Source organism: Pectinophora gossypiella, chromosome 5 (genome assembly GCF_024362695.1).
Source record: "Pectinophora gossypiella chromosome 5, ilPecGoss1.1, whole genome shotgun sequence".
Lineage (NCBI taxonomy): Eukaryota > Metazoa > Arthropoda > Insecta > Lepidoptera > Gelechiidae > Pectinophora > Pectinophora gossypiella.
In genome coordinates this window covers 7,208,157-7,230,445 of record NC_065408.1, presented here as the reverse complement: position 1 = coordinate 7,230,445, position 22,289 = coordinate 7,208,157, and the positions used below count along the sequence as shown (strand labels likewise).

The 22,289-nt window shown below is 37.4% G+C and overlaps 1 protein-coding gene across 2 annotated transcripts in view; it reads right to left on the bottom strand.

The window, feature by feature from the left end:
• The window catches only part of LOC126366895 (uncharacterized), a 28,373-nt gene extending 8,851 nt beyond the window's left edge, over positions 1–19,522 (bottom strand). Inside the window, exons 1-2 of one of the 2 annotated variants that reach the window (XM_050010233.1) lie at positions 19,271–19,522; positions 2,227–2,317 (exon numbers count right to left, since the gene is read on the bottom strand). In XM_050010233.1, the coding sequence (XP_049866190.1) occupies positions 2,227–2,293 (67 nt within the window). In that variant the 5' untranslated portion in view covers positions 2,294–2,317; positions 19,271–19,522. The remainder of the gene's footprint in view (positions 1–2,226; positions 2,318–19,270) is intronic. The other variant, XM_050010234.1, reaches the window with a different exon arrangement.
• Positions 19,523–22,289: the final 2,767 nt, after the last annotated feature.

Sequence of the window (22,289 nt, the reverse complement as noted above, 5' to 3'; positions counted from 1 at the left end):
ATGTCATGCTTGACTACAAAGATCGCTTTAAAGTGAAATACTGTTTTCATGAGAACGGGGTCGCGCCGTGTCCCGAGTCCATCGGAGAAAGCGTCATAATAATTACGGTAATTATTTTCTTAATTATTTTTATGGGAAACTACTGGAGATGGTTTTATTATTCATCACATTGAGTGGTAATGTGGACTGATGGCTCCAGATTTAGATTTTTAACTGTAGGTCACAACACAATAAATACATCGCTATACTTACCCCGGAAGTTTTTTGGTATCAACTTGTGTCTTATTTTAAAAATAAGTACTAAAAATAAATAACCCTTTAAAACTTGAACGACTTGAATTATAATGATAGACCTGGCGAATTGTTAGTGCAGCGATAGTTTGTAAATACGTTGTTTTGATTTGAATTTGAGTGTAGGAAACAGATAGGTACGGTACGGATGTCAATTACTTACTTCAGCATGTCTGCATGTTGTTAGTTCTAGCCCATAGCAATTAATACAAGACTTTTCAACTTGGAATCGAGCCAAGCTTTAGTGCAAAACAAACTCGTTGCCAGTTATTTACTTCTTCAAGTGGTCATCAGTTAGGTAAACTTAATGCCTTAGGCTGCGATGGTTGGTGTGATACTTATCGTTTGAACAAAAAGCCGGGAATGTAGTAAGTGGATTTTGTAGGACAGTGTGTTCGGTCGTTGGCAGGTTTTTGCTGCGTTGACCTTGATCTGTCATTATGTTGTAGGGCAGTATGTGGCGCGATGCACTGGCCTACTGGTGTTGAGGAAAGCGGGCCGCTCCCACCGTGTCAATGGTGGGAAACTGGGACCTACTTCATGGTTCAATAGCCATCATGCCTTCCAAAGGCATACGCTTCACAGAATCGCCAGCGAAAGAAAGCAATAACGATTTTTATCATACACTTCCGCATGCGAAGGTGGTTGCTCTTGCGGTCTAAATGTGCTGATCGGTATCTCATCGTGTACAATATAATGGGCGATGTATAACGCTGTAAAACATATCTCCCACATCTTTAAATTCTAATGTATTCACAGATTTCAATGCATTACAATATTCTGATTAAAGCCATGTGAAGCTAACGATCTCTATTGTATTTGTGATAATCTTTATTACTTCCACTCAAGTAAATGGCCACCTTTATTGGCATTTTGTTTGTCGTAAGTTCTTGTTGTATGACTACATACCTACTCGACCAATCGTACCTAAAGTCACCTGCATGATGTCCATAATTTTGTTTCTTTATTGCACTCGCTTTAACCTTTTCCTTATTAAGTTACATTGTTCTCATTGATAGCATTGCATTGTAGCTATCTACCAGAGGACTGGATAATTTCGTGCACTCTATTCTACAATGGAAGTGCTATTATAGAACCAATGAGCCGAGCGGATTAATCAGAGATTGCGGTTATATTCATATCAGTTTGAAATTGGTTTTTGATTGTTTGATGAGTGATGACGAACTGAGCGTTTAAGGTCGCTTCTTCTTTACTGGATAACTTACTTATAACGTAAATAACCTAATACGTCCACTTGTTGGGTACGGGCCTCCCCTTAACCAACCGACTCCGGTTGGTTCATACATACTCATGTATGAGGCATACTTCACCATGCTGCTCCATTGCAGGTTGGCGGAAGTGTTTGTTGACTTGCCAAAACCAAGCCATGGCTTAACGTGCTTTCTGAAGCTCGATGCAAAAACATCGCGCCTTGTATAGAATGCAAAAAAGGATGTTCTCGATAATAGGATCAGGCTAACTCTTGTGTAAAATCATAATCATTTGTACTTCACTCGCTAGGGACAGGAGAGGATAAATATTTAATTATATAGGTCTTCTTCTTTTTCTATCGTGTGGGTTATGAGGTGAATTACCAACCTCATTAACCCTGGTGTCAGGGTTATCATTGAGCCGCCAAAGGCCCCTGACATGGCTCATTTAACGACTACTTTACTTACATCAGTAAGTAGTAACCGGAACCAACGACTTAACGTGTCTTCCGAAGCACAGATCATCTTACTTTTTGGACAATCAGATGATCAGACTGTAATGTCCTAACCAAACTAGGGATCACAAAGTGATTTTTGTGATATTATGTCCCCACCGGGATTTGAACCCGGAACCTCCGGATCGTGAGTCCAACGCTCAACCACTGGGCCACGGAGTCCGTCATTATATAGGTAGGGTATAGGTACTATAATAAGTGGTACTTACACCTAGCTAGTGCTAGAGTGGCGACAGCAAGCAGTAGAGCGAGCGAGCGGCATGCGTGCGCCGCCATCCACGCGGCCCGGCATTCACGGCCCTGCAACAAACAAACACACGTTTACCTTCAAACTTGCTGACAATTGTACCACACTGTAAACTATCTAGATATATCACGTGTCAAAAGGCGTGGTAGCCCTTTTAGGAAGGTAAACAGGCATATGGCCGACCGCATGGTGACCTGTCTTCGCAAGTTTACCTTCGAATGTTGGCACCACGTTATCAACGACCTAGAGTCCCTAAAAATCCTTTTGGGAAGGTAAATTAAATATGTAGGCTTGCAATTGGCCGCATAGTAACTAATCAGTCGCACGTAGTCAGCTTTATTTTTCCATAAAAAAAGAATTCAGACTAGAACAACGTCTGGTTGTGTGGTTGTTGATGCGCTTCCAAATTATCTTACAAATCACTTTTCAAATCCCATAAAAATCACTATGTGTCTACACTCAGCGGGATCCCCTGTCTGGAAGACATAAGAGTGATGCAGAGAATTAGATCTGGATTTGTTCTACTGAATTATGCTGAAAACAGAATTTGTTCCGTTAAAAAAACGGAAATACAAAGTTTTCTAACCGACCTCCAGCCAGCGGGATATTTACCAAAGTTAAGTCTGATGAAGTATAAATTGGTATTAACTTTTAGATCTGTATTTATTCTGTTCAACAAAACAAAAAAAATACTTCTGACATCCTTACTTCAGCTACAATCAAGCTGCAATGAAACGTCCAGTCAGCGGACTTTTTCTCTCAATGATAATCTTTTGTAACTTTTATACTAAAATAATAAAAATTAACCTATTTACCATGGTGCCCAGTTATGGGATGTGGGTTATATACTTATATGATTATATTACATATAGCTATTTGACGTCTTGCATCTGTGTTCGAGAAATATAAGACACCAACAAGAATACTTGTTCACCTTCAGACGTGCAATTTAAGTATATCAATTGAAACCAAGTAGGTGCTTAACAGGATAATAATACATTGCGATTTAGTGTCTGCCTTCCCGGCTATTCAGGCAGTGGGACCGGATTGTATTCATCGGGATCTTGATCGGAGATTCTAAGCAAAAAAACATAACTATGCCAATAACAAATTTACTTACTTTTATTATATCAGTAATAAGATTAGTCATTGCAAAACTAAGAAGTTTAAAATAGAAGGCGCAAATTTATAGTGTCCATGACGAACTACATCTAGTACATGACCCCTAAAATAAAAAGTGTCAAGTTCGTCTCGTTTACTGGAGACCTTAGGTACACAACGGATAAGGTCTTGTTCCTTTTATTTTATCTTAGATGCTATTAAGCCTACAAGTAGTCTATTAATTAAGGTAGATCATTAGGTTAGGCTCTAAATCGGCGAGCATGCACGATGTCTTTGTTGAGAGTGGAAGAAGCGAATGTGGTGTGTCAGGATCGTAGTAAGTGGAATTCCAGCAAAGACCACTCTTTGCTTACCCCAACGTGACATAGGTGTGATCTTTTGTATGTATGTATTAATAGGTTAATGACAACAGTCGTCAATTTTACAACCCATACGAAAGAAGAGTAATAGGTAATTTTGAAAAATTACAGGGTATTAGTAGCATCGTAACGAATACTGAGGGGGATGATTCAGACCATGATTCTGAGTTAATATCAAGTGAAATTTTCGTCCTTCGCCCCCAAATAGCGATCTTGCCAATATACGAAAAGATACTAAAAATAGCGACAACGACCCAGCGAATCTCTTAAATAACAAATTGTGATCGCGAAGTTGAAACCGATATAGTTTCAAGGCAATATAAAGCAAGTACAATAATGTTGCCAATTGAAAGGGAATTCGTCGAACCCGGAATGGGTCTACATCTACCTCAAGATAATTGCATCAAACAGGTAAGTATGCGAGATGCCAAATCAAGTCTCGAGATAGGTACGCGGAAGCCACTAGCCCGGTGGACTAGTCATTAGCCTCTTAATGCCATCATAATCATAAACGACAAATTATCAATAAAAGATCAGCGTTTAAATGTCTAAGTAAAAGTTGTAAATGTGGATGTTTATTTTTATTTTTTATTGCCGTTTTCTCGGAAAGGTGGCTCACTTGGTGAAATTGTTTAGGTAACTATATGCATTTTTATTTGATAGTGTAAGGTGTTTTATGTTCTATTTGCATTGAAAGATTATGTAAATACCTACCTGCTGTTCCTCGAAATGATCTTTTGTGTTATAAATATCAGTGAATCCATATAATATATTTATATATAAATATAGGTACCTGTTTACTACACAAGTATCGTGTTAAATATACGCGGAACTCTAATTTTAAAGATGTGTTTGTGTTCCTAATGTTAATCACACCTGCCTACTTCCTAAACGCGTCACTGTCATCGAGTCCTTTGTTTGGTGTACAGTTATAAAACAATACCTGGTACTATTTATACTTATTATAAGCTGTAATTATGTCATTAATCTTTAATTTCCTGCTACCTAATCCAAGCGTTAGTGCCTGCTACAACGACGACAATAGTTAACGACTTCGTACGATAGTACGATGACGCTTGCATAAAGTGGATTTGATTGACGAATACCTAAAGACATATGTACTTACCTTTTTATAATAGAGATAGATTACAAAGAAGTAACTTTTATGCCTGTTATTTATCTATTTAACCTATACCTAACATATAATTTAAACGACTTTAGTAGGCTTCGTCTCGACATTTTAAACATAGTAATAATACTTAGTTATTTAGTATTTTTTAAGTGTTTCAAAGTAGTTTAATGGAGGTCTAGTCCCGATTCCGCATCACCGTTGCAAGTAAATAAATACATTTCAAGGTTTCATTAATAGTTTTATGGATGATGCTGTATTTAGTTTATCGGCACTACCTACTTACTTATAAATTGATACCTAATTGCTTCTGTTCACATAGATACCTACTTTGATATTCCACGAGGAAAATACTTGAAAAAACCGATTACGATATCACTAGTTTCTTTCTGATCACGATTCGGACTCGTCGTATAGTGTAACCGCACCCTAACCCTTCGCAATACATGGCGCGTGTTTCGCATGTCAATTATCGCGAAATCGCTGCACAGGCGAAAGACACTTATACCTACACATTCATTACTTTTAATATAGTGCGTTCTTAAAGTTGTTACAAGCCTTATATTAGGGTCGCCAGTAAGTACTTAGCACAACGGAACATGTGAAGATAATCGCTCAAGGATACAACCGCTCCGGTAACCCGCATTTTCTTGAGTGAACTGATTACGCAGCTTTAACTTCAATAGAAAGGACAAGAGAAAGGTATGAATCGGGTCCTTGAGACGAAGGTGCATAAAGATGATAAAAGCTGTATGAAAGTGATATAACCGGGTAAAACCACCGTTATTAGCAGTCACTACCTCGTTTGGTATACCTAGAAAACATACTCTTTCAGTAATCTTTATAATCTTTTTTTATCAAGAAAACGTAATAATAAGTACGATAATTTATCACATTTCTCTATGACGTCACAGTGTGCTTTTTCTTACATATTCCATAGTAATTGCGTGTTTTGACGTTTCGTAAAAAGTAACTGATTTGACTAGTTGGAAACTAGCCTAATGGCGTAGCGCTTTCTGAATGTGACTATTCATCGTAAAGTTATTTTTGTTTTACGTTTATTAGGAAAACTGCTTAGTTTCTCAAAATAAATAGTGATTCATGTTTGTGATGTTGATTGTTTGTTTTTAATGTGGATATTAGTATGTAATAGGTATAGTATAGTATAGTATTGTCGTTAGTAAATGCGGGGAAGATTATTCTTTTAACTATCAAGATTTCTTGATAGTAATGTTACATACCTTACTGCTATAAAGCATCAAGATATTGAAATGTAAGTTTAGCTTCAACATATTTATATTGCAAAGAAAATATATGATTTGCAAATAGTTGTACTTTTTGTTGTGTGTACGATACGGTTCACCACCTATCCACCCTGGTCTAACAGAAAGCTCGGTTCATCTAGCGATGGATGTACCTTTCACTACCCCAATTGGGATATAGCCGTGGGCTTATGTATCTAAGTACTTTTTGTGCGAATTGAATTTTTGACCTATTTTAGAATTATAAGCTCTTTGAGTGTAATATCGGTATCAAGGTGGTAGTAATTTGAGCGAAAGGTAGGCGACCAGGCTTTGCAGCGACCGAGGCCGGCGCCGGCGCACCCCGTAGGTACGTTGCACTTACTAACGGCAAACAACAGCCGGTTGTTTGTTCCTATACATTCACTGTAATAAAATCGATTTTATTATGAGTATTTATATTATGTACTTATGATAAAATGAGAGGAGCTCGGTGGCGCAGCGGTTAACGCGCTTGGTCTGCGATTGTTGAAGTTAAGCAACTTTCGCAAAGGCCGGTCATAGGATCCACATGAAAAAAAAAACACAAAAAAAAGTTTTCATCTCGAGCTCCTCCGTGCTTCGGAAGGCACGTTAAGCCGTTGGTCCCGGCTGCATTAGCAGTCGTTAATAACCATCAATCCGCACTGGGCCCGCGTGATGGTTTAAGGCCCGATCTCCCTATCCATCCATAGGGAAGGCCCGTGCCCCAGCGGTGGGGACGTTAATGGGCTGATGATGATGATAAAATGAAACGTTTTAACGTCTGACCGCAATCTCACTTGATGATAATTGAGAAGATAGAGTAGGTTAACTCTTTTCATGCAGTTTCATATTATGTTCTTTAAAATTATTTGTATGTTTTCCTCTTCACACGTAATAATGAGTGATAGAGTACATTTAAGAATAATCAAATGTGAACAGATTTTGCCATTGCTCATTTACTTTACAATCGTATTCGTAATATTACGTATGTAACAGGTATATACATATACAGGTATATTGTTTTTGTTTGTTTATGACGGTGAATTATTGTAAAATATCATCATCATCGTTGATTTAATAGCCACGCTCTTGTCGGTGTAGCATTCTCCATGCTACTGTTTTAGGGAAAACAGGGAAAAACAATGTACTCATATGTGTATATTATTGTAAAATATAATCGTTACTATTTGATTCAAGTTGAGGTAAGTACCTTTACATATTTTGATAGAATGCCTTTATACACCTTTAATACCTTTACATAATTCGATAGCTTTTCTGCGGAACACTCATCAGCTAATCTTGAAACAGACCTTTTTTTTGTAAATACATAAGTACGTAGGTATAATGAGGTACAATGGGGTTAATATATTCTTGCACAGTTCATTTCGTTATTTGTTTTTTTTTGTTAATAATATCAGTTACTTTGTTGCCATCAGAGCTATTGGCCTGAAACCACCTGCAACGTAGCCGCGTTTTCACAGTTCGTCGCATGCGCAGCCCGAGGAACTGGTATCGACTCAAATTGTTCAACTCGAGTTACTTCAATAGTCAAACGGGTCATGCGATATTTGCCAGCAATTGGCGGGTCTGATCAGGCACGTAGTTAGATGGAGAATAAGATCCTGTGAGTAAAACGGAAGATTTTATCTCCATGTATTTCCGCGACATACTTAGCTATCTCACAAGCTCCAGTTAAGTATAAGTACATTTACTTTCAGGCGTAAAATTATTATACTGACTTATCAAATCAAAAATATCATAATAGGTCAGTTGATAACATATTTAGTTAAGATTTATTTTTATTATTGGCGAAGAAGTTTGTAATATATTTTCGACGTTAATTCATAATATTAAAATATATTTGGATCTAACCTAGCTAAATTCGCAATACGCGCCTGTCTTATCTTCAGTATTTCAAAGTTGTAAAGTAAGTTTTTACCTTTCTCAAGACGATTTGATGCCTCAGACATGTTATTAAGTTATGAAATTCTTACATAAATGTAGAGTGTATAATTACACCTAATTACCTACAACGAAAAGAACTATTAGTAAGTGGATTAGACCAAAACCGTGTAGATGAAATATTTTAGATAATATTGTTAGTTTAATTGTTAATTTCTAGTGGCCTTCGGTATTCTGCTGTAGACACTGCTAAAGGCGTATGAAATACTTACGTAGATACATAGTGGAAAATACAGCATTTTAAGACATTGGATATGATTAGGCACGATACGGTTGGTTAGAGTCAGAACCGACGTAAAGAGGTAAAAACCTCAAGTAATTTGATACACAATTTGGAATATTGACTTTGACATTGACTGAGTTCATAGCGCGGTGTTACTTTAAGTTTGTTTGTCGGGAAACGACAATGAAGAAAATTGCTAGTTACGCCTCGACAAGCTCGTTCCGCTCTCTGTGCTAAGAGAATTATGTTTATTAGTCGTTTATTATTGCAATGTGATACGAGAGAATATTCTTTTTTACGTTATGAAATAATCAAATTACGCAATTAAATGGAGTAATTGATGTTTATTTATTTTATAAACAGAATATTTCACTGGGTGTGACGCAGAGATACATTGGTACATACATACTTATAGGAATAGACAAAATGTGGCATTGATTACAGGTGGTATATGTGGTGGTGGTGGCTGTAGGTTCATACAGATTATTTATTTATTAAGCCTACACGGCAACATTGCGTTAACTTATATTTGTAACAATAATGCGACGCATCATTTTGTGAGAAGTTGGGAACTTTCGAAATGTAATTTCACTTTTCATGAGCCAGTTAAAATAAGCTTAACCTGAGGTATTTTTTTAAGTTCCGGAAGTTTATGATATTTAAGGGCGTTTATTTCTTTATGACACCACCTGAATAGTCGTTGTGGTTATTTAAATCGCATTAGCGAGTTGGAGGATGGAAGCCTGCAGGCTTGATGCACACAGAAGCGGTAGCGGAGGTGATCTGGGCCCTCAGCGCGCGCCATTTGCGGCAAATCTACAATAACTCTACGTCAAAGAAAAACGATGTGGCAGCGGTATCCAGCGCCCTCACCAATTTGTCCCGCCCAGACCTAATAGTTGTGATTGCAAAGGGAAGGAAACCGCTGACAGTCGGATGTCAGCACACCTGCTGCTTCCTCAGTTATTAACTGGACATCACCTTCCGGAAACTTGCTGCACGGTATACTGCATGCGTTGTGTCTATAATTATTATCATAAAACTTCACTTTTTTAGTGAAGCACTGATTAAACACCCCTGAATCATATACTGTGTCTTAGACTCAAATCCCGAGCGGGTTTAGAAAAAACCATTGACACTGCTTCGTAACTGAGCCTTTTCTCTAGGACGAAACACCTTAAGGAAAGGCCTTTGTGTCCGGTAATAGGACGTATATATACAAATATAATAAGTACATATCCTGTTTAATATACCTAGCCTAATTACAAGTGTTTTGCTTGTGGCGATCGGTCGTACTATAGATAATGTGAGTAGGAAACGGTCCACCACATTTTTGCCGAAGGTTGGAAACTTGTACTACTTCATTTTCCAGTTAAGAATGACGAAATACGACTCTAGCCAGCTATTAAGAAACTAGAATTCTAAAATTGTCTGGCTAGAGACACACTTCCTTACAAGCTTTGATAACTATCCATAATTTGTTTTATGCATCCGTAATGAATAATATGTCCCGCATTGCTTAAGCGACGAGAAAAAAGATAGATTGCCTTAATTGATCAGATAAATTATGCCGATCTGTGCACTTTTTATAGAGAGTGATTATGAGAACTAAACCAATTTAGAGTTCACGCCAGAAGGATAATGTACCTAATGTCACAATCTCGTTACACCCATCTCGGCATATGAAGGCTTTCACAACCGCAACCTACGTTACATCACTTCCATCGAGTTGGGGTTGCAGCAATGCCATTGTTGCACCGTTGTTCTCCGCACAGAGAAGCAAGAACAAAACTTCTTTGTTTCGCCTCGTGTTTAATGAGAGAGCGGTAAGCGAGCAGTGTTTAAAATATTGCTCCGTATTATGTAAATTTTGACCAGCGGAGACTTTCTTTCGCCGCTCAATTAGCGTGCACAGCGCAGTACATAACGAAGACAATTCTTTTTTTCGAATACGTGCTATATCGACTGAGAAGCCATTGGAATCTCTCGTATGGAGAATATTTCTTGGAAATAGCTGCGTTTCCATTTTCGGTGTAAGTGTAATTGTACATGTCGTACGTTATTAAGGCTATCTTAACCGCGAAGGTCAACACGCCAGGTTTCATTGTACACTGGGACCCAGATTACTCTGTATTCTCTATTATGCCTGTCTCTTATAATGCTGAACTTTCACTAGCTAGCACATCTCACGACCTCTAGCCCTTTCAACCTGGCACTGCCGGGCACGCGATTTATAAATATAAACTTGGTCGATATGCCACGCTTATTGGAGTACCTACTTACTTTGATACTTTCACTCGAGGAGAAAAAAGTTCGGATACGGTGTTTCTTTATCCTGTGCAACAAAGCGAGTTCGGGTGTGTGCGGGAGTGACTTTCACTCGGGTCGGACCGAGCGTTCGATTCGGTTCGGGTTCGGCCGCCGCTGACCACGCGCTGCGGTGCGCGTGCGCCGCGCGACGCGACACACTGGTGAAAGCGGACTCAATGCCCTTTATGGCCATCATCAACTCATAGATTGCGGCTGATTGAACAATACTGCTCTATAAGTTACAAATCGGTACATACGTTTTAAAGCAATGTTCCGCATGTCTACTAAATGACTAGTATTGTAGGTATATTTATTTCAAACGGGTCACAGGTAACTCTATCTAAAGATATTTATACACATTTTGATTACTTAGTAGCCAGCAATCTAATAATTGTTGTTGTGTACAACGAGTAATTACAGCAATTATGTAAAAGTTATGTCACAAACTGTAACTATTTTCGAATAACACTGTTATTTACTTGAATAATAAAAGAACTATCAAATATTGTGTAATTATTATGACCATATATTAAGCAATAGGTACCTTAGTTATGTATCTGTATAACTATAAAGTATTCAGAAATATACTTTTGATTTCCTTAGTTTGCACTGAAAGAGATAGTATGAAGATACTAACTAACTTCTTTGTTGAAAGGCATAAGTTTACACGTTATTAAAATAAGCACTTGAATAAGACGGCAATAGAGTTTACACATTCAACCTTATGTTTATGCTAATGAATAACTTTCTCCCTCTGTAGTGTATGTTTAATGAATAGTTACATTATAGATAGCGTCAATAAATTATTGCACTTAATCTTCGTATTGACCTGGCTACCTCAATTCGTGACTATACAGTAACATTTACATATAGCGTGGGAATCTATATGTTACTGTATGACTAGTAAAAAATATATTATAGACTCAAATATAGAATTTACATCTATAATTCCTACAGAGGTGGGCAGAGCGCCTTAATTATTATGTCACACTGTTACGGTTCGAAAGTTATATATTTACTCATTTACGACTCTAGCGAGGGCCCCCCCCTTTCTTACTCGGTTTTTATTGAACCAGTATCCTCAACACCAATAATAGAGCGGCAAGTTACCCCTACTCATCCCAATAGAAATCACGGGTGTAAAGCTGTGCGCAAGATTACGTACGTGCATTTAATGTTTTAATTAAGTACGGATTGTTTTTTTTTTTTAATGGAACTCCGTGAATGAGTTGTGGAATGATATTATCTGATACAAACGCAACGAAACAGAGGTAGGTTATAAGTGAAGCTCTCGTCCATAAAAATAAAATTGTAATCATAATAAGCGTGAAATTATATCGATAGCAATCCGACATTGGTCGGGAACGGAAGTCATCTGCGCAGGTACATTATCGGCGATTTCCGTGAATCGCATAAAACAAGTTGCCTTTATGGGTTTTTTAGTTTTTAAAATTATATTTACCAACATTTTGACGATACCATGAGCTCTATGCTGTGGTGTGACAAATTTACCTTGACCACCAAACCACAACAACTAGTATAATACAGCTTCACGCCCGTATCCCCGAAGGGGTAGGCAATGGTATAGAGCAACCATCGAATCACAGATCTTTGTGTTTTTATTTTTTAGATTTGACTTTTTTAAAGTAAATTATACCTACAATTACTAAAGCTATTTTCTAGTCAATTCGAGTCGCCATACAAAAGACATCAACGAGCGATAGTTCTATTTAGGTACTTATTATTATAAACATTAAATGGAAAATAGCCTGTAATCGTTTTAGTGGAATATTTTAGTTCTAAAAGTATTCATATCACTTGCGGTTACTTCCAGGACAAATATATTATGCAGTCAGAAACGAAAAATGTTTCGTAATAATAAATGATTTTCGGTGAAAATATTGTTGAATAGCTCTTATGTAAAAACATTAATAGAATAATAAATTATACATGATTCATACAAAGAACCAGTTATAAATAATAACTTTCAGTGGTAAAATAAAATATATATTTTTAAATCTACTTATCCCCCTCCGGTTGAATGAGGGGAGGCCTGTGCCCAGCATTGGGACGTATATAGGCTGTTGATGATGATGATGATGACTTATATTATTTGGAATAATATAATTTATTAATAATATAATAATAATATATTTTATTGTAATAATTTTATCGAAATAAAATTATTACAATAAAATATATTCTTTGGCTGTTCGCTTCTAAAGTAATTTAAATACATATTATACATTCATACATAAACATTAAAATGTACAGCCGTTAGTACCTACACGACATTAATAAATAGCATTCAAGGGATAGGACAATAAATAACAAGCTAAGTAAGATGTCAGCAGTTACCAAGATCCAAGTTAATCGTCATTTTTATCACTCGTACGTATCGTTTTGCATTAGCCATTTATTAGGACTACTACCTAGGATTTCATAACATAACATACATAACATAAACAGTCTATATAAGTCCTACTGCTGGGCACAGGCCTCCCCTCAATCAACCGGAGGGGGTATGGAACATACTCTACCTAGGATTATTTCGCTTTTACTCATTTACCTACTTACAAATAGAAAAAACACACAGACAGCAGGACAGGAGGAGGACTCGGAGGTGCTATGATTAAAACGCTCTTCCTCGCTTGACAAGAGCGACTGGTTCAAATCCCGTCGGAGTAATTTTTTTATGATTAAATTTTATCTTTGTGAGTTTCCCTTTTCTTTGTAAGTTTCCCTAATCACCGGTGCGCGCTATAAAAACCAAAATCATTTATTACTTGGTCGGACAAATGCGTTGCAAAGACCTATCACCGGGGTACATAGGCTAAATCAATCGACGCAAACTAAAGGCGAATGTATAGGCTCACGTGACGTGATCAGTGGCAGTACGTTTTGTTTTCACTCACGAATCGCGAGATTCTGAATGAAAGTATTCTGTGTGTGTAGTGTGGTAGCGTTAACGACAACGCACAACGGGAGCGGGCACGGCCGCGGGCGCAAGAACATCAAACTTTTCATCATAAGAAAATCATAATCAAACTTTAGTTTGTCGTTGTTTGTTTGCGTTTTGTTGATAGTCGAGTTAGTGGAATTTCACGATCTCTGCCTACCCCGTCGGGAGATAGGCGTGACCTTATGTATGATATATGTACTACCAATGTTTATAGGCTGTATAATTAGGGCTGTCACCAGGTTGTCTAGATAACAGTATATCCCAGTATCGAATGGGTCTATTCCGACTTCTCATGCTTTCTCCGACGAATTGATATAAACCCAGACGTAATGCAACTGTTCTAATAAGTCCATTGTTTTATTTTGCGTTTGCCACAATCTCATCTGTTAGTGACAATGAGGACTGTAGATTGTACCATTGTTGGTACTAACATAGAATCACGCGATAATACGTATTGACTTACGTAAGTTCTAACCAAATATTAAAAATACAAATATTGTAGGGTATTTTAGCGGCTGCGCTAATGATATTGACTCTAAGACGCACCCAATTCACGCGCGATTCTATCTAGTAATGTGCCCTTCCCGGGAATGTTTCCGTCAATAAAAAGGCGCTAAAGTTATGTAACAAGGGCTTTATTACCTAGCCTTTAGGTAGATATGACCAGAGTACAAGAAATAACAGTTTGAAAAAAAGCATTCGAGTTTTCTTGGATCCTATGAGAGGGGTGCGACGCAATGAAAGCCGAGAATACTATTAAAAAAATTGGCTTTATTGCGATAACCGTCCGAACAAAAACTCAAAAAAAACTAGTTACATAGGCCAACCCACTCAAACACGATGACATTTCTGATACCGCGTTCTAATCTACTAGTAGCGCCATCTATGTCAGCAGTGGGACATTGATTAGGCTACAGAAAAAAAAAAAAAAAAAGTGTGTTTTTTTAAGAGTTTTTACAACAGGAACATTATCGAGAACGACACATCACTGATTCTATCACTAAAACGGATTTATTTTCCCGCGCACGCGCTCGCTGTCAATATGAACAGAACCTGAGGGAAATTATGTTGAAGTTTTTTATGACAGCTGGAGATGACCGATCGATCGTTGCTCGGCGAGACATCACGCCTCGACTGATGTCATATAACACTCATGCTATTATCGGTTGTATTTACGAGTGCATTTGAATTTATAATTTACTTTACACAGTAAGCACATTGTTATTTCTCATATACATAGAATTACCCGGCGTCGGCTTAATAATGATACATGGATCGAAAGAATTTCGCATGGACAGGAGGAGGACCCGGTGGTGTAATGGTTAACTAACATACACTTGACAAGAGTTGCGGGTTCAAGACCCGTCCGAGTCAGAAATCTTTTCCATTGAAATTTTCTCTTTGTAAGTACATAGAATTCCGAGCTGGCAAATAAAATATACTAATAAAATATACATGATTATTTGCGACTGAAGAAATTTTATTTCTTAAGCATACTATACGCTCCATAGTAATCTAATCAGTTAGTACGTAGCTTTATCAAACGTGCATAAACCTGAAGAATAAGTTCCATGTAAGTACCTACATCAGAGAAGTCAGTTTAAAGTAAAACCCTATGCCTCTTTTTCTTCCACGTCAGTCCATCATAACTTAAAACAGATTAAAATAATAAGTACTTACATAATACTGCATTTTTTATGGTAGGTAACTTTACGACCCACAACGTTTCAAAGATAGTTAATATCCACTTTAATTGCTAGCCTAGCATGATCGCTTTCTTTTAAGGAGAGCTTCATAAATAGCCGATAAATTAATGGGTTGTCGTGACGTTTATCGACGATTCACAAAGATGGCGTGTCGATCCGATCTTGACCCCCTGACACCCTTCTCACTGCCTTTCATACCTTTATCACATAAAAGTGTTAATAATTGCAATTTTAATACCATTTCGTCAAGGCGATTTTTTATCATAATGATTGATAGATTTCCGTTTAATTAGCTGGATAATGTTAGATAGATTTTTTTGGATTGATTGATTCGATTCGAAAGGCAGATAACAATCAAGAAAGTGAGAGTGAGCTTCATTTGTTACATTTAGTTAGATGGCATGATACGGTTAATATACTTACTACATTTGGACAAATGTACTTGCATGTATACAAACAAAGAATGACGAGACCATGGTTTATGAATATGCGTTTTGAAGGGAAACCAGAGTTATGGTTTATGAAGACCAGGTATGCTCAATCCTGTGACAAGCCGCCATTGCTATCGTATGTGTGTTACCATTAAATTGGTATCTCCAACATTCCAAGGACGTAAATTTTATTATTGAAAAGTAAGTGAATTACTAATTAATTCCTACTACTTGTCACATATTTAAAAATCATTGAAACTGTAAGTAACTCCTTTACTGAAAGTTCAAAATTTCCTTGCAAAGTAAGTAAATATAAAAACAATGGTCGTGGGTAATTTATTTTTTACGAAATGGCAACGCAGGGGGGGATGACGTCAGCTGGGCTACCCTTGAAATGTTAGCTGTCAGTTTTGAGCATACCAGGGGCCTGTTTAATAAAACTTACAATTGTAAATTACAATGACAATTTGATGTACATTGCGGAGTGTGTGATCACGAATATTTTGCAGTTTCAAATTAGCTACGTAATGAACATCAAATTGTCGTTGTAATTTACAATTGTAAGTTTTATAAAATAGGCCCCTGGTGTTTTTATTTATATCATGAACGAGACGAGAGTGGGGATAATATCGCTGAACTATCGGTTGGAAGTAACTAAGATAAAGTTATGTTAACCTGTAAACTTATGGCCGTGCACTTATTCACGTTATGTAAAAGGTGGCTGAACGCATATAGCAACGAGAGAAACAGTGCCTTACGGTTATAAAGGGAGGAAAGGTTTATGGCCTGCAGATAACGAATAAAACCTGTTATTATTTCTTTATGATGATGATCAGTTCCGGAATCGTGTTCAGTTTCCGACGTAATATAGTTACATAAAGCTAATTGCTGATCGGAATTAGCTAACTATAACTTCGTAAATAATTAAATACTAGGTAACGGTTACGTTAATAATAACGTTATTCAATACGCACCAATATGGAGCTCTGCCGTTACTCGGCCTGCCAGCGCGGGCGCGACTAGACTTTCGTAAAACTTCGCCGATTGATAAATAAATCACGTCTCTCGTTTCGACATTATTCGCGTGTGCCAGGGATGTAGCTAGACTAAACAGGGCTTCAAAGGTCCCACTTGAGATTTGTACAGGGGAAGAAACTAAGATGAAAATAAAAATAAGGATCAAATGGCTAAAAGTGCTTCGTTGCGATGCGTTGTTGGATATGGGAGGAGAACCTAAAACATGTTCAAAATTTTCTGCCTCTTCAATAAAAGCGACCAAGAACAATTGTAAAATTAACTTAAATATTCGGGTACCTACAAAATCCGCTTTTTCTTATTAAAATTATAAACTTCTATATCGAATATTTAACCTCGTAAGAACCAGATTTCCAGACACAATACTCGTACTTAGTTAAACAATGGGATTTGGATTTTAAAAGTCATCTGGGTCTTAGGAGGTTAAGGGTGGTATTAATAAACCAATCTCAGCTTCGAGACTGCTCTCAAGATCATGTCATTGTGACAGTTCTCATATAAAAACAGAGACTTGAGCATGATCTTGAGGGCAGTCTCAGCGGAGATTCGTTTATTAATACCACCCTAAGTATATAATAAAATCGCGAAGTAAATATTGCTTAGATAGCTGAGAAGATGCTGTCTACGAAACAAAACTTAGCAATAAGTAGGAGGACCTAGACTTAGTTGTCTATTTTTGAGCCCATAGTCTCAGTCCATCCCTGATCGTTTCAACGCTAGGTATTTACTGCGCCGTCAGCAATTATTGCTCGTTGCGCATGCGAATAAAACCCCAACACAATGCTGCAAGAACCGTGCATGCTGTTGCCAGTTAATGTCCCAAAAACAGCTTTAGGGTTGCCTTATCTTCATCTTAACTTCGCGAACGCAAACAAACAGTCATCTCTATCGTATGCCCAATATTTTCATTAAGTAAGTATGTCAACATTTACACTTTTTTGGGCGGAAGGCAAGAGTTAAACCACTGCCCTATTTTTCCCTAAAAAAGTTTGGAAGGCACGTTAAGCTGTTGGTCCCGGTTACTATTTACTGTAAGTGAGTAATCGTTACATGAGCCTTCGGCGGCTCAATAATTACCCTGACACCAGGATTGATGAGGCTGGTATTCCACCTCACAACCCACACAATAAGAAGACGAAGGAGAATTCTAACATCGACAAGAACATAGCTCTTAAATTGATGGTTACATCAACTTTGAAAGAAAAAACACGTAGATTAGCATACTGGAGGTTTGCTCAGTATATTGAGTGAGCGCTCTCAGCGTTCCTAATTTGTCCGGCCTAGTAATTAATGCCATCTCAGCTTTTTCTTGACGTAATGTTGTAGGTTTACCGCAGATGGCATTAACTTGCTGGACAAATGGGGAGCGCTGAGGGCTCTCACCCGGTACAGGAAAATAATTAATCAGACCTGAGGGTCCCTATGTGCCCGGCTTAGGGCATCGTCTGAAAAAGTTTATATTTGAAACAATTGATTGACCTTAGTGGACCGATAGCAACAAGTACTGAATGAGGCAAATGGTCGACCAAACCAGTGGGGTACCGAGGTAACCATACAATATGTTATGTAAAAAATACCTTCCCGTTAGGAAAGCCTGTATCCAGTTGCGACCCATATATTGGTTAATTATTATGCAGATCCCCGTTCTCTTAGTAAGTATGGCTATTTAAATCGACAACCCTAGAAACTGCATGTGTGCGGTATTAGAGTCGAGAGACCACATCGACGATTGTTTTAGGTACGTACGAAAGAAATTGAGGTGGTTTTAACACTAGTCACTAAAAGCTACAAGAAGGAAAAAAACACTCTAATACTGAATACTGGTACAATTCCTCTTTGTTCCTAAGTTTCATGTGAACGGAATTGTCGTTTTCAATCATCTAGTTCCTCTGTTTTTGTGCTGCCTTTGTTTTCTACCTTTATAAGAGAACATGTGGAGGAAGTGAATCTATTCTCGATTATAAAGTCTTTCTCACCGGTCTGAGTTCCGTTAATTTTTACTACATTCATCATTAATTGCTTTCGCTTATGAGAAAAAGTGTTTATCTTATAAACGGCGGCCGCTTTACACCTTCTTACTTTTTAAAGTTATCAATTTAACTAAGTAGGCACTTACAATAATAAATACCTAAGTATGTGAAAGTAGTATTTACACAGCTGTGTATGTTGACCGCTTTTGTAATGTATTCGAAATGTAGAGCCAATGAAGAAGTTTATTATAAAGGTAGCTTTGAAAACAATGTGGATTTATTTAACTTTATATGAATTTACTCTTGCCTATAAGTTTCTAAATGGAAAATAATAAGTGACAACTGTGCCTTAAATAATGTAGGTAGGTATACTTAATTATCGAATGGTAATTGATTACTTCGTATTTAAATATATAAACAAGACAAAAACAAATCAATAAACTTATAATGACTACTTTTTATAAGTAGGTATCATACATTATTCGATATCAGATATATAGATAATATTAAGTATTAATTGACAATAACAAACCTCACAGTTAGTCCAACGGCTCCGGTGTACAACTTGGAAAAAGTGCTTTATAAACGATTGTGCACTTTATAAACTTTCTAGAGCTTTTCAAATCACAGACACAAAGGAACTAAGTAAGTCTATATTTAAAAAAGAACTGTCACCAATCGAAACTTTGATCTTCACGGTAAGTTTAGTGTCGATATCGTAGTGTCGAGAATGAGAGACACAAACGCGCGCGTTTTCCAACGTCGCGAGCAGCACTGCGCTCGCGCACCGTACACCGTACTCGCACATCGCGGTGAAACTTACTCGGGAGAAAAGTGGCGTCCCCCTCAGACACTGCAGCCGGTTACATCAAACCCGTTGTTTGAAGACTCAGCGGTTTTTGCCAAGTGTTATGGTATTAAGAGACGCTTAGCTAAGCAACTTCCGCTTTCCAGTCGGTGGTCGCGACGTAACGCAGCAGACGTACACATAACCAATAATAATTTAACGCAACTTTAAGACAGTTACAATAACTATTTTTTTTCTTATTTAGCCGTTTTTGCTGCGGTTCTTGCGGTGTGGGTGCTTTATTAGGTACGATCACGTGGTTATCCAAGCCAGATCGAATCTACCACGAGAGTAACATCGTGGTTAGTAATGGTCAGCTGTGATTAGTCGTTTCATCGTTTTAACTACTTTGTTACCTAGAGTTCGAAAAAGTTTAACAATAGGTACCTTACGGGTGGCAGCTTGTACATAGTGGCGAAACTTATGATTATTTATAATACATAAACAGCGTAGGTAAGTATATAACATAATATATCAAATGGCCACGAATCTTTTAGCTAACTGGGGATATAGAGGATACTCCACTGGGTTACTGCGAGCGATTAAAAAGAAAAGATAGAATAGAAATACCTCTATGGCTACTCCACCAACACTCGGTGGACCTGTACGAAGGAGTAAGCTTCATACCCCTCCTGTGCCCAGCAGTGGGTCGTTTACTTATTGGCTAGGCATATTATGTTTATGGCAGAACATAACTAAGCTAACGACTGTATTCCCAATTGGGAGAATCAGAAGTACATTCATCGCTTGATGAAGTAAGTACCCACACTTCACCGAGCTTACCTGTCAGACCAGCGCGAGCGTAATAAGTAGTGGGAGCCATAACAATATGTTCAAGTTAGGTAAGTACCTGTGTACAAATACAAGCAATTACCATTCAACACATTCCATATTATTTAATAGGCTTGGTCATAACTTGAATTTGGACCTATTTGCTGGCAGCATTCAAGGTGCTAAAAAAGCACTTGTTAGAGACTTCGTTTCCTCTATTGTTTAGATATTTCTATTTTTAAGGTTTTTTTTCATATGGTCTTAGAAACTTAATGTAAATTGTGTTTTCTTTCAATCTGTGGAAGCTTGTTAATGGCTTTTAGATATTTAGTATGTAACTTTGTAAATTTAGCTGTAAGCTCCCCAAATAAAATAAAAGACATCAACCAAGAAGTCCATAATATCCAGTGCGCTGGTTAATCGATTAAAATAGACGTAATTACAAAACTTAGGCATTAGGCTGTTGCATCAGCAGTCGATGCAGTAGGTTACTAAGTAAAGGGGTTACATAAGCGCTTTTTGCTGTTCGAATAACAAACAATGTTTCATTCTGACGCCTGCCGGAAGATTGAGATGGCCGATGGGCTATCCAGTTATTATGGATGGGTTTTGCAAGCTGTCTGTGATAAACAACAACTGGTACGGATTATGAAAGAAGTGTTATACAAAGGATTTTGTCGGATGATTACGTTTATGGCTATGTAAACGAATGGTATTATAACCAAATAATTATGATAGGTACTTGATAGTTATGGTATGGCTAAGTATCTACATGACAATGATTTGCCTTGGGTAAAAAAGACATAAATAAATGGAGAGGTTCATATTCGGCAGTATGTTTCGGTTATTTACTTCTAATATAATTCTTGAAAGGACAGGCACCGAGTTTACACTGCAGTTCAGGCTGTGTTCCCTTATCTTCTCTTTCGGGAAAATCCAAGTAAGTAGGTAAAATTAAAAAAGCTTGTCTCTTGTGTGAATAAAACGCACTTTTCCTCATTGTTTTTAAGCGAGAAAAAGACCCTTTTCGTGATGGAGAGTTGAAAAGTGTATTTTTTTCGTATTTCAGGTAGTAAATAATAACGCTCATCGCGCAAATTGATAGATGATTATCCAAATTCATCATCTAGCTTGTTACATGGTATTAACATAAAGACCAGATAATAATACAATAAAATATTTATCTACCTGCCTACTTACGTGTTTTTCAGTTCTCAAAGAAGTCGAAACTATAAAATACCATTTGATGTGGTCTTCATTGTTCTTAAAACATTTGTCAATTTGCTTTAGCGGAAACACGCTATCACACCATGAAAAAACAGTCTAAGTATAATACAAGCTAGTCTTGACTTCTAGACTCTACGTTTGTGACTTTTAGTTAAAGATTTTCCTTATGTTCACAGTTGAATGGCCAAATTATGAAATTACGTTTATGTTGTATATTTAATTCTTACATAAGTACTATTTCTGTATTATAGTCAGTAGGTAGGTGCCATGATAATACCAGTGTATTATTTACGAGTCAAGAACACTGCGAGTCAGGAGTAAATAACTATGTACCTACTTGACCGGACAGATGCTGGCAATTTAAATAATCAGAACTTCCCCATTATGGTGATTTATTACCTACAATGAGTCTTTTCAGCTAGACACATCATTGCTTTACCTACAGAGTTCTAACCAGGTTTAAGTCATCATCTCCCTAGCATTATCCCGTTTTTCACAGGGTCCGCTTACCTAATCTGAAGATTTGACAGGTCCGGTTTTTTACAGAAGCGACTGCCTGTCTGACCCACCAACCCGCAAAGGGAAAACCAGCCCAATACAGGGGCTCTACCGGGTAGGACGAAGTCGATTCAGGTTAGGTCACATACTTCCGATAATACTTATCTCGGGAATGTGGGTTTCCTCACATGTTTTCCTTCACCGCTGA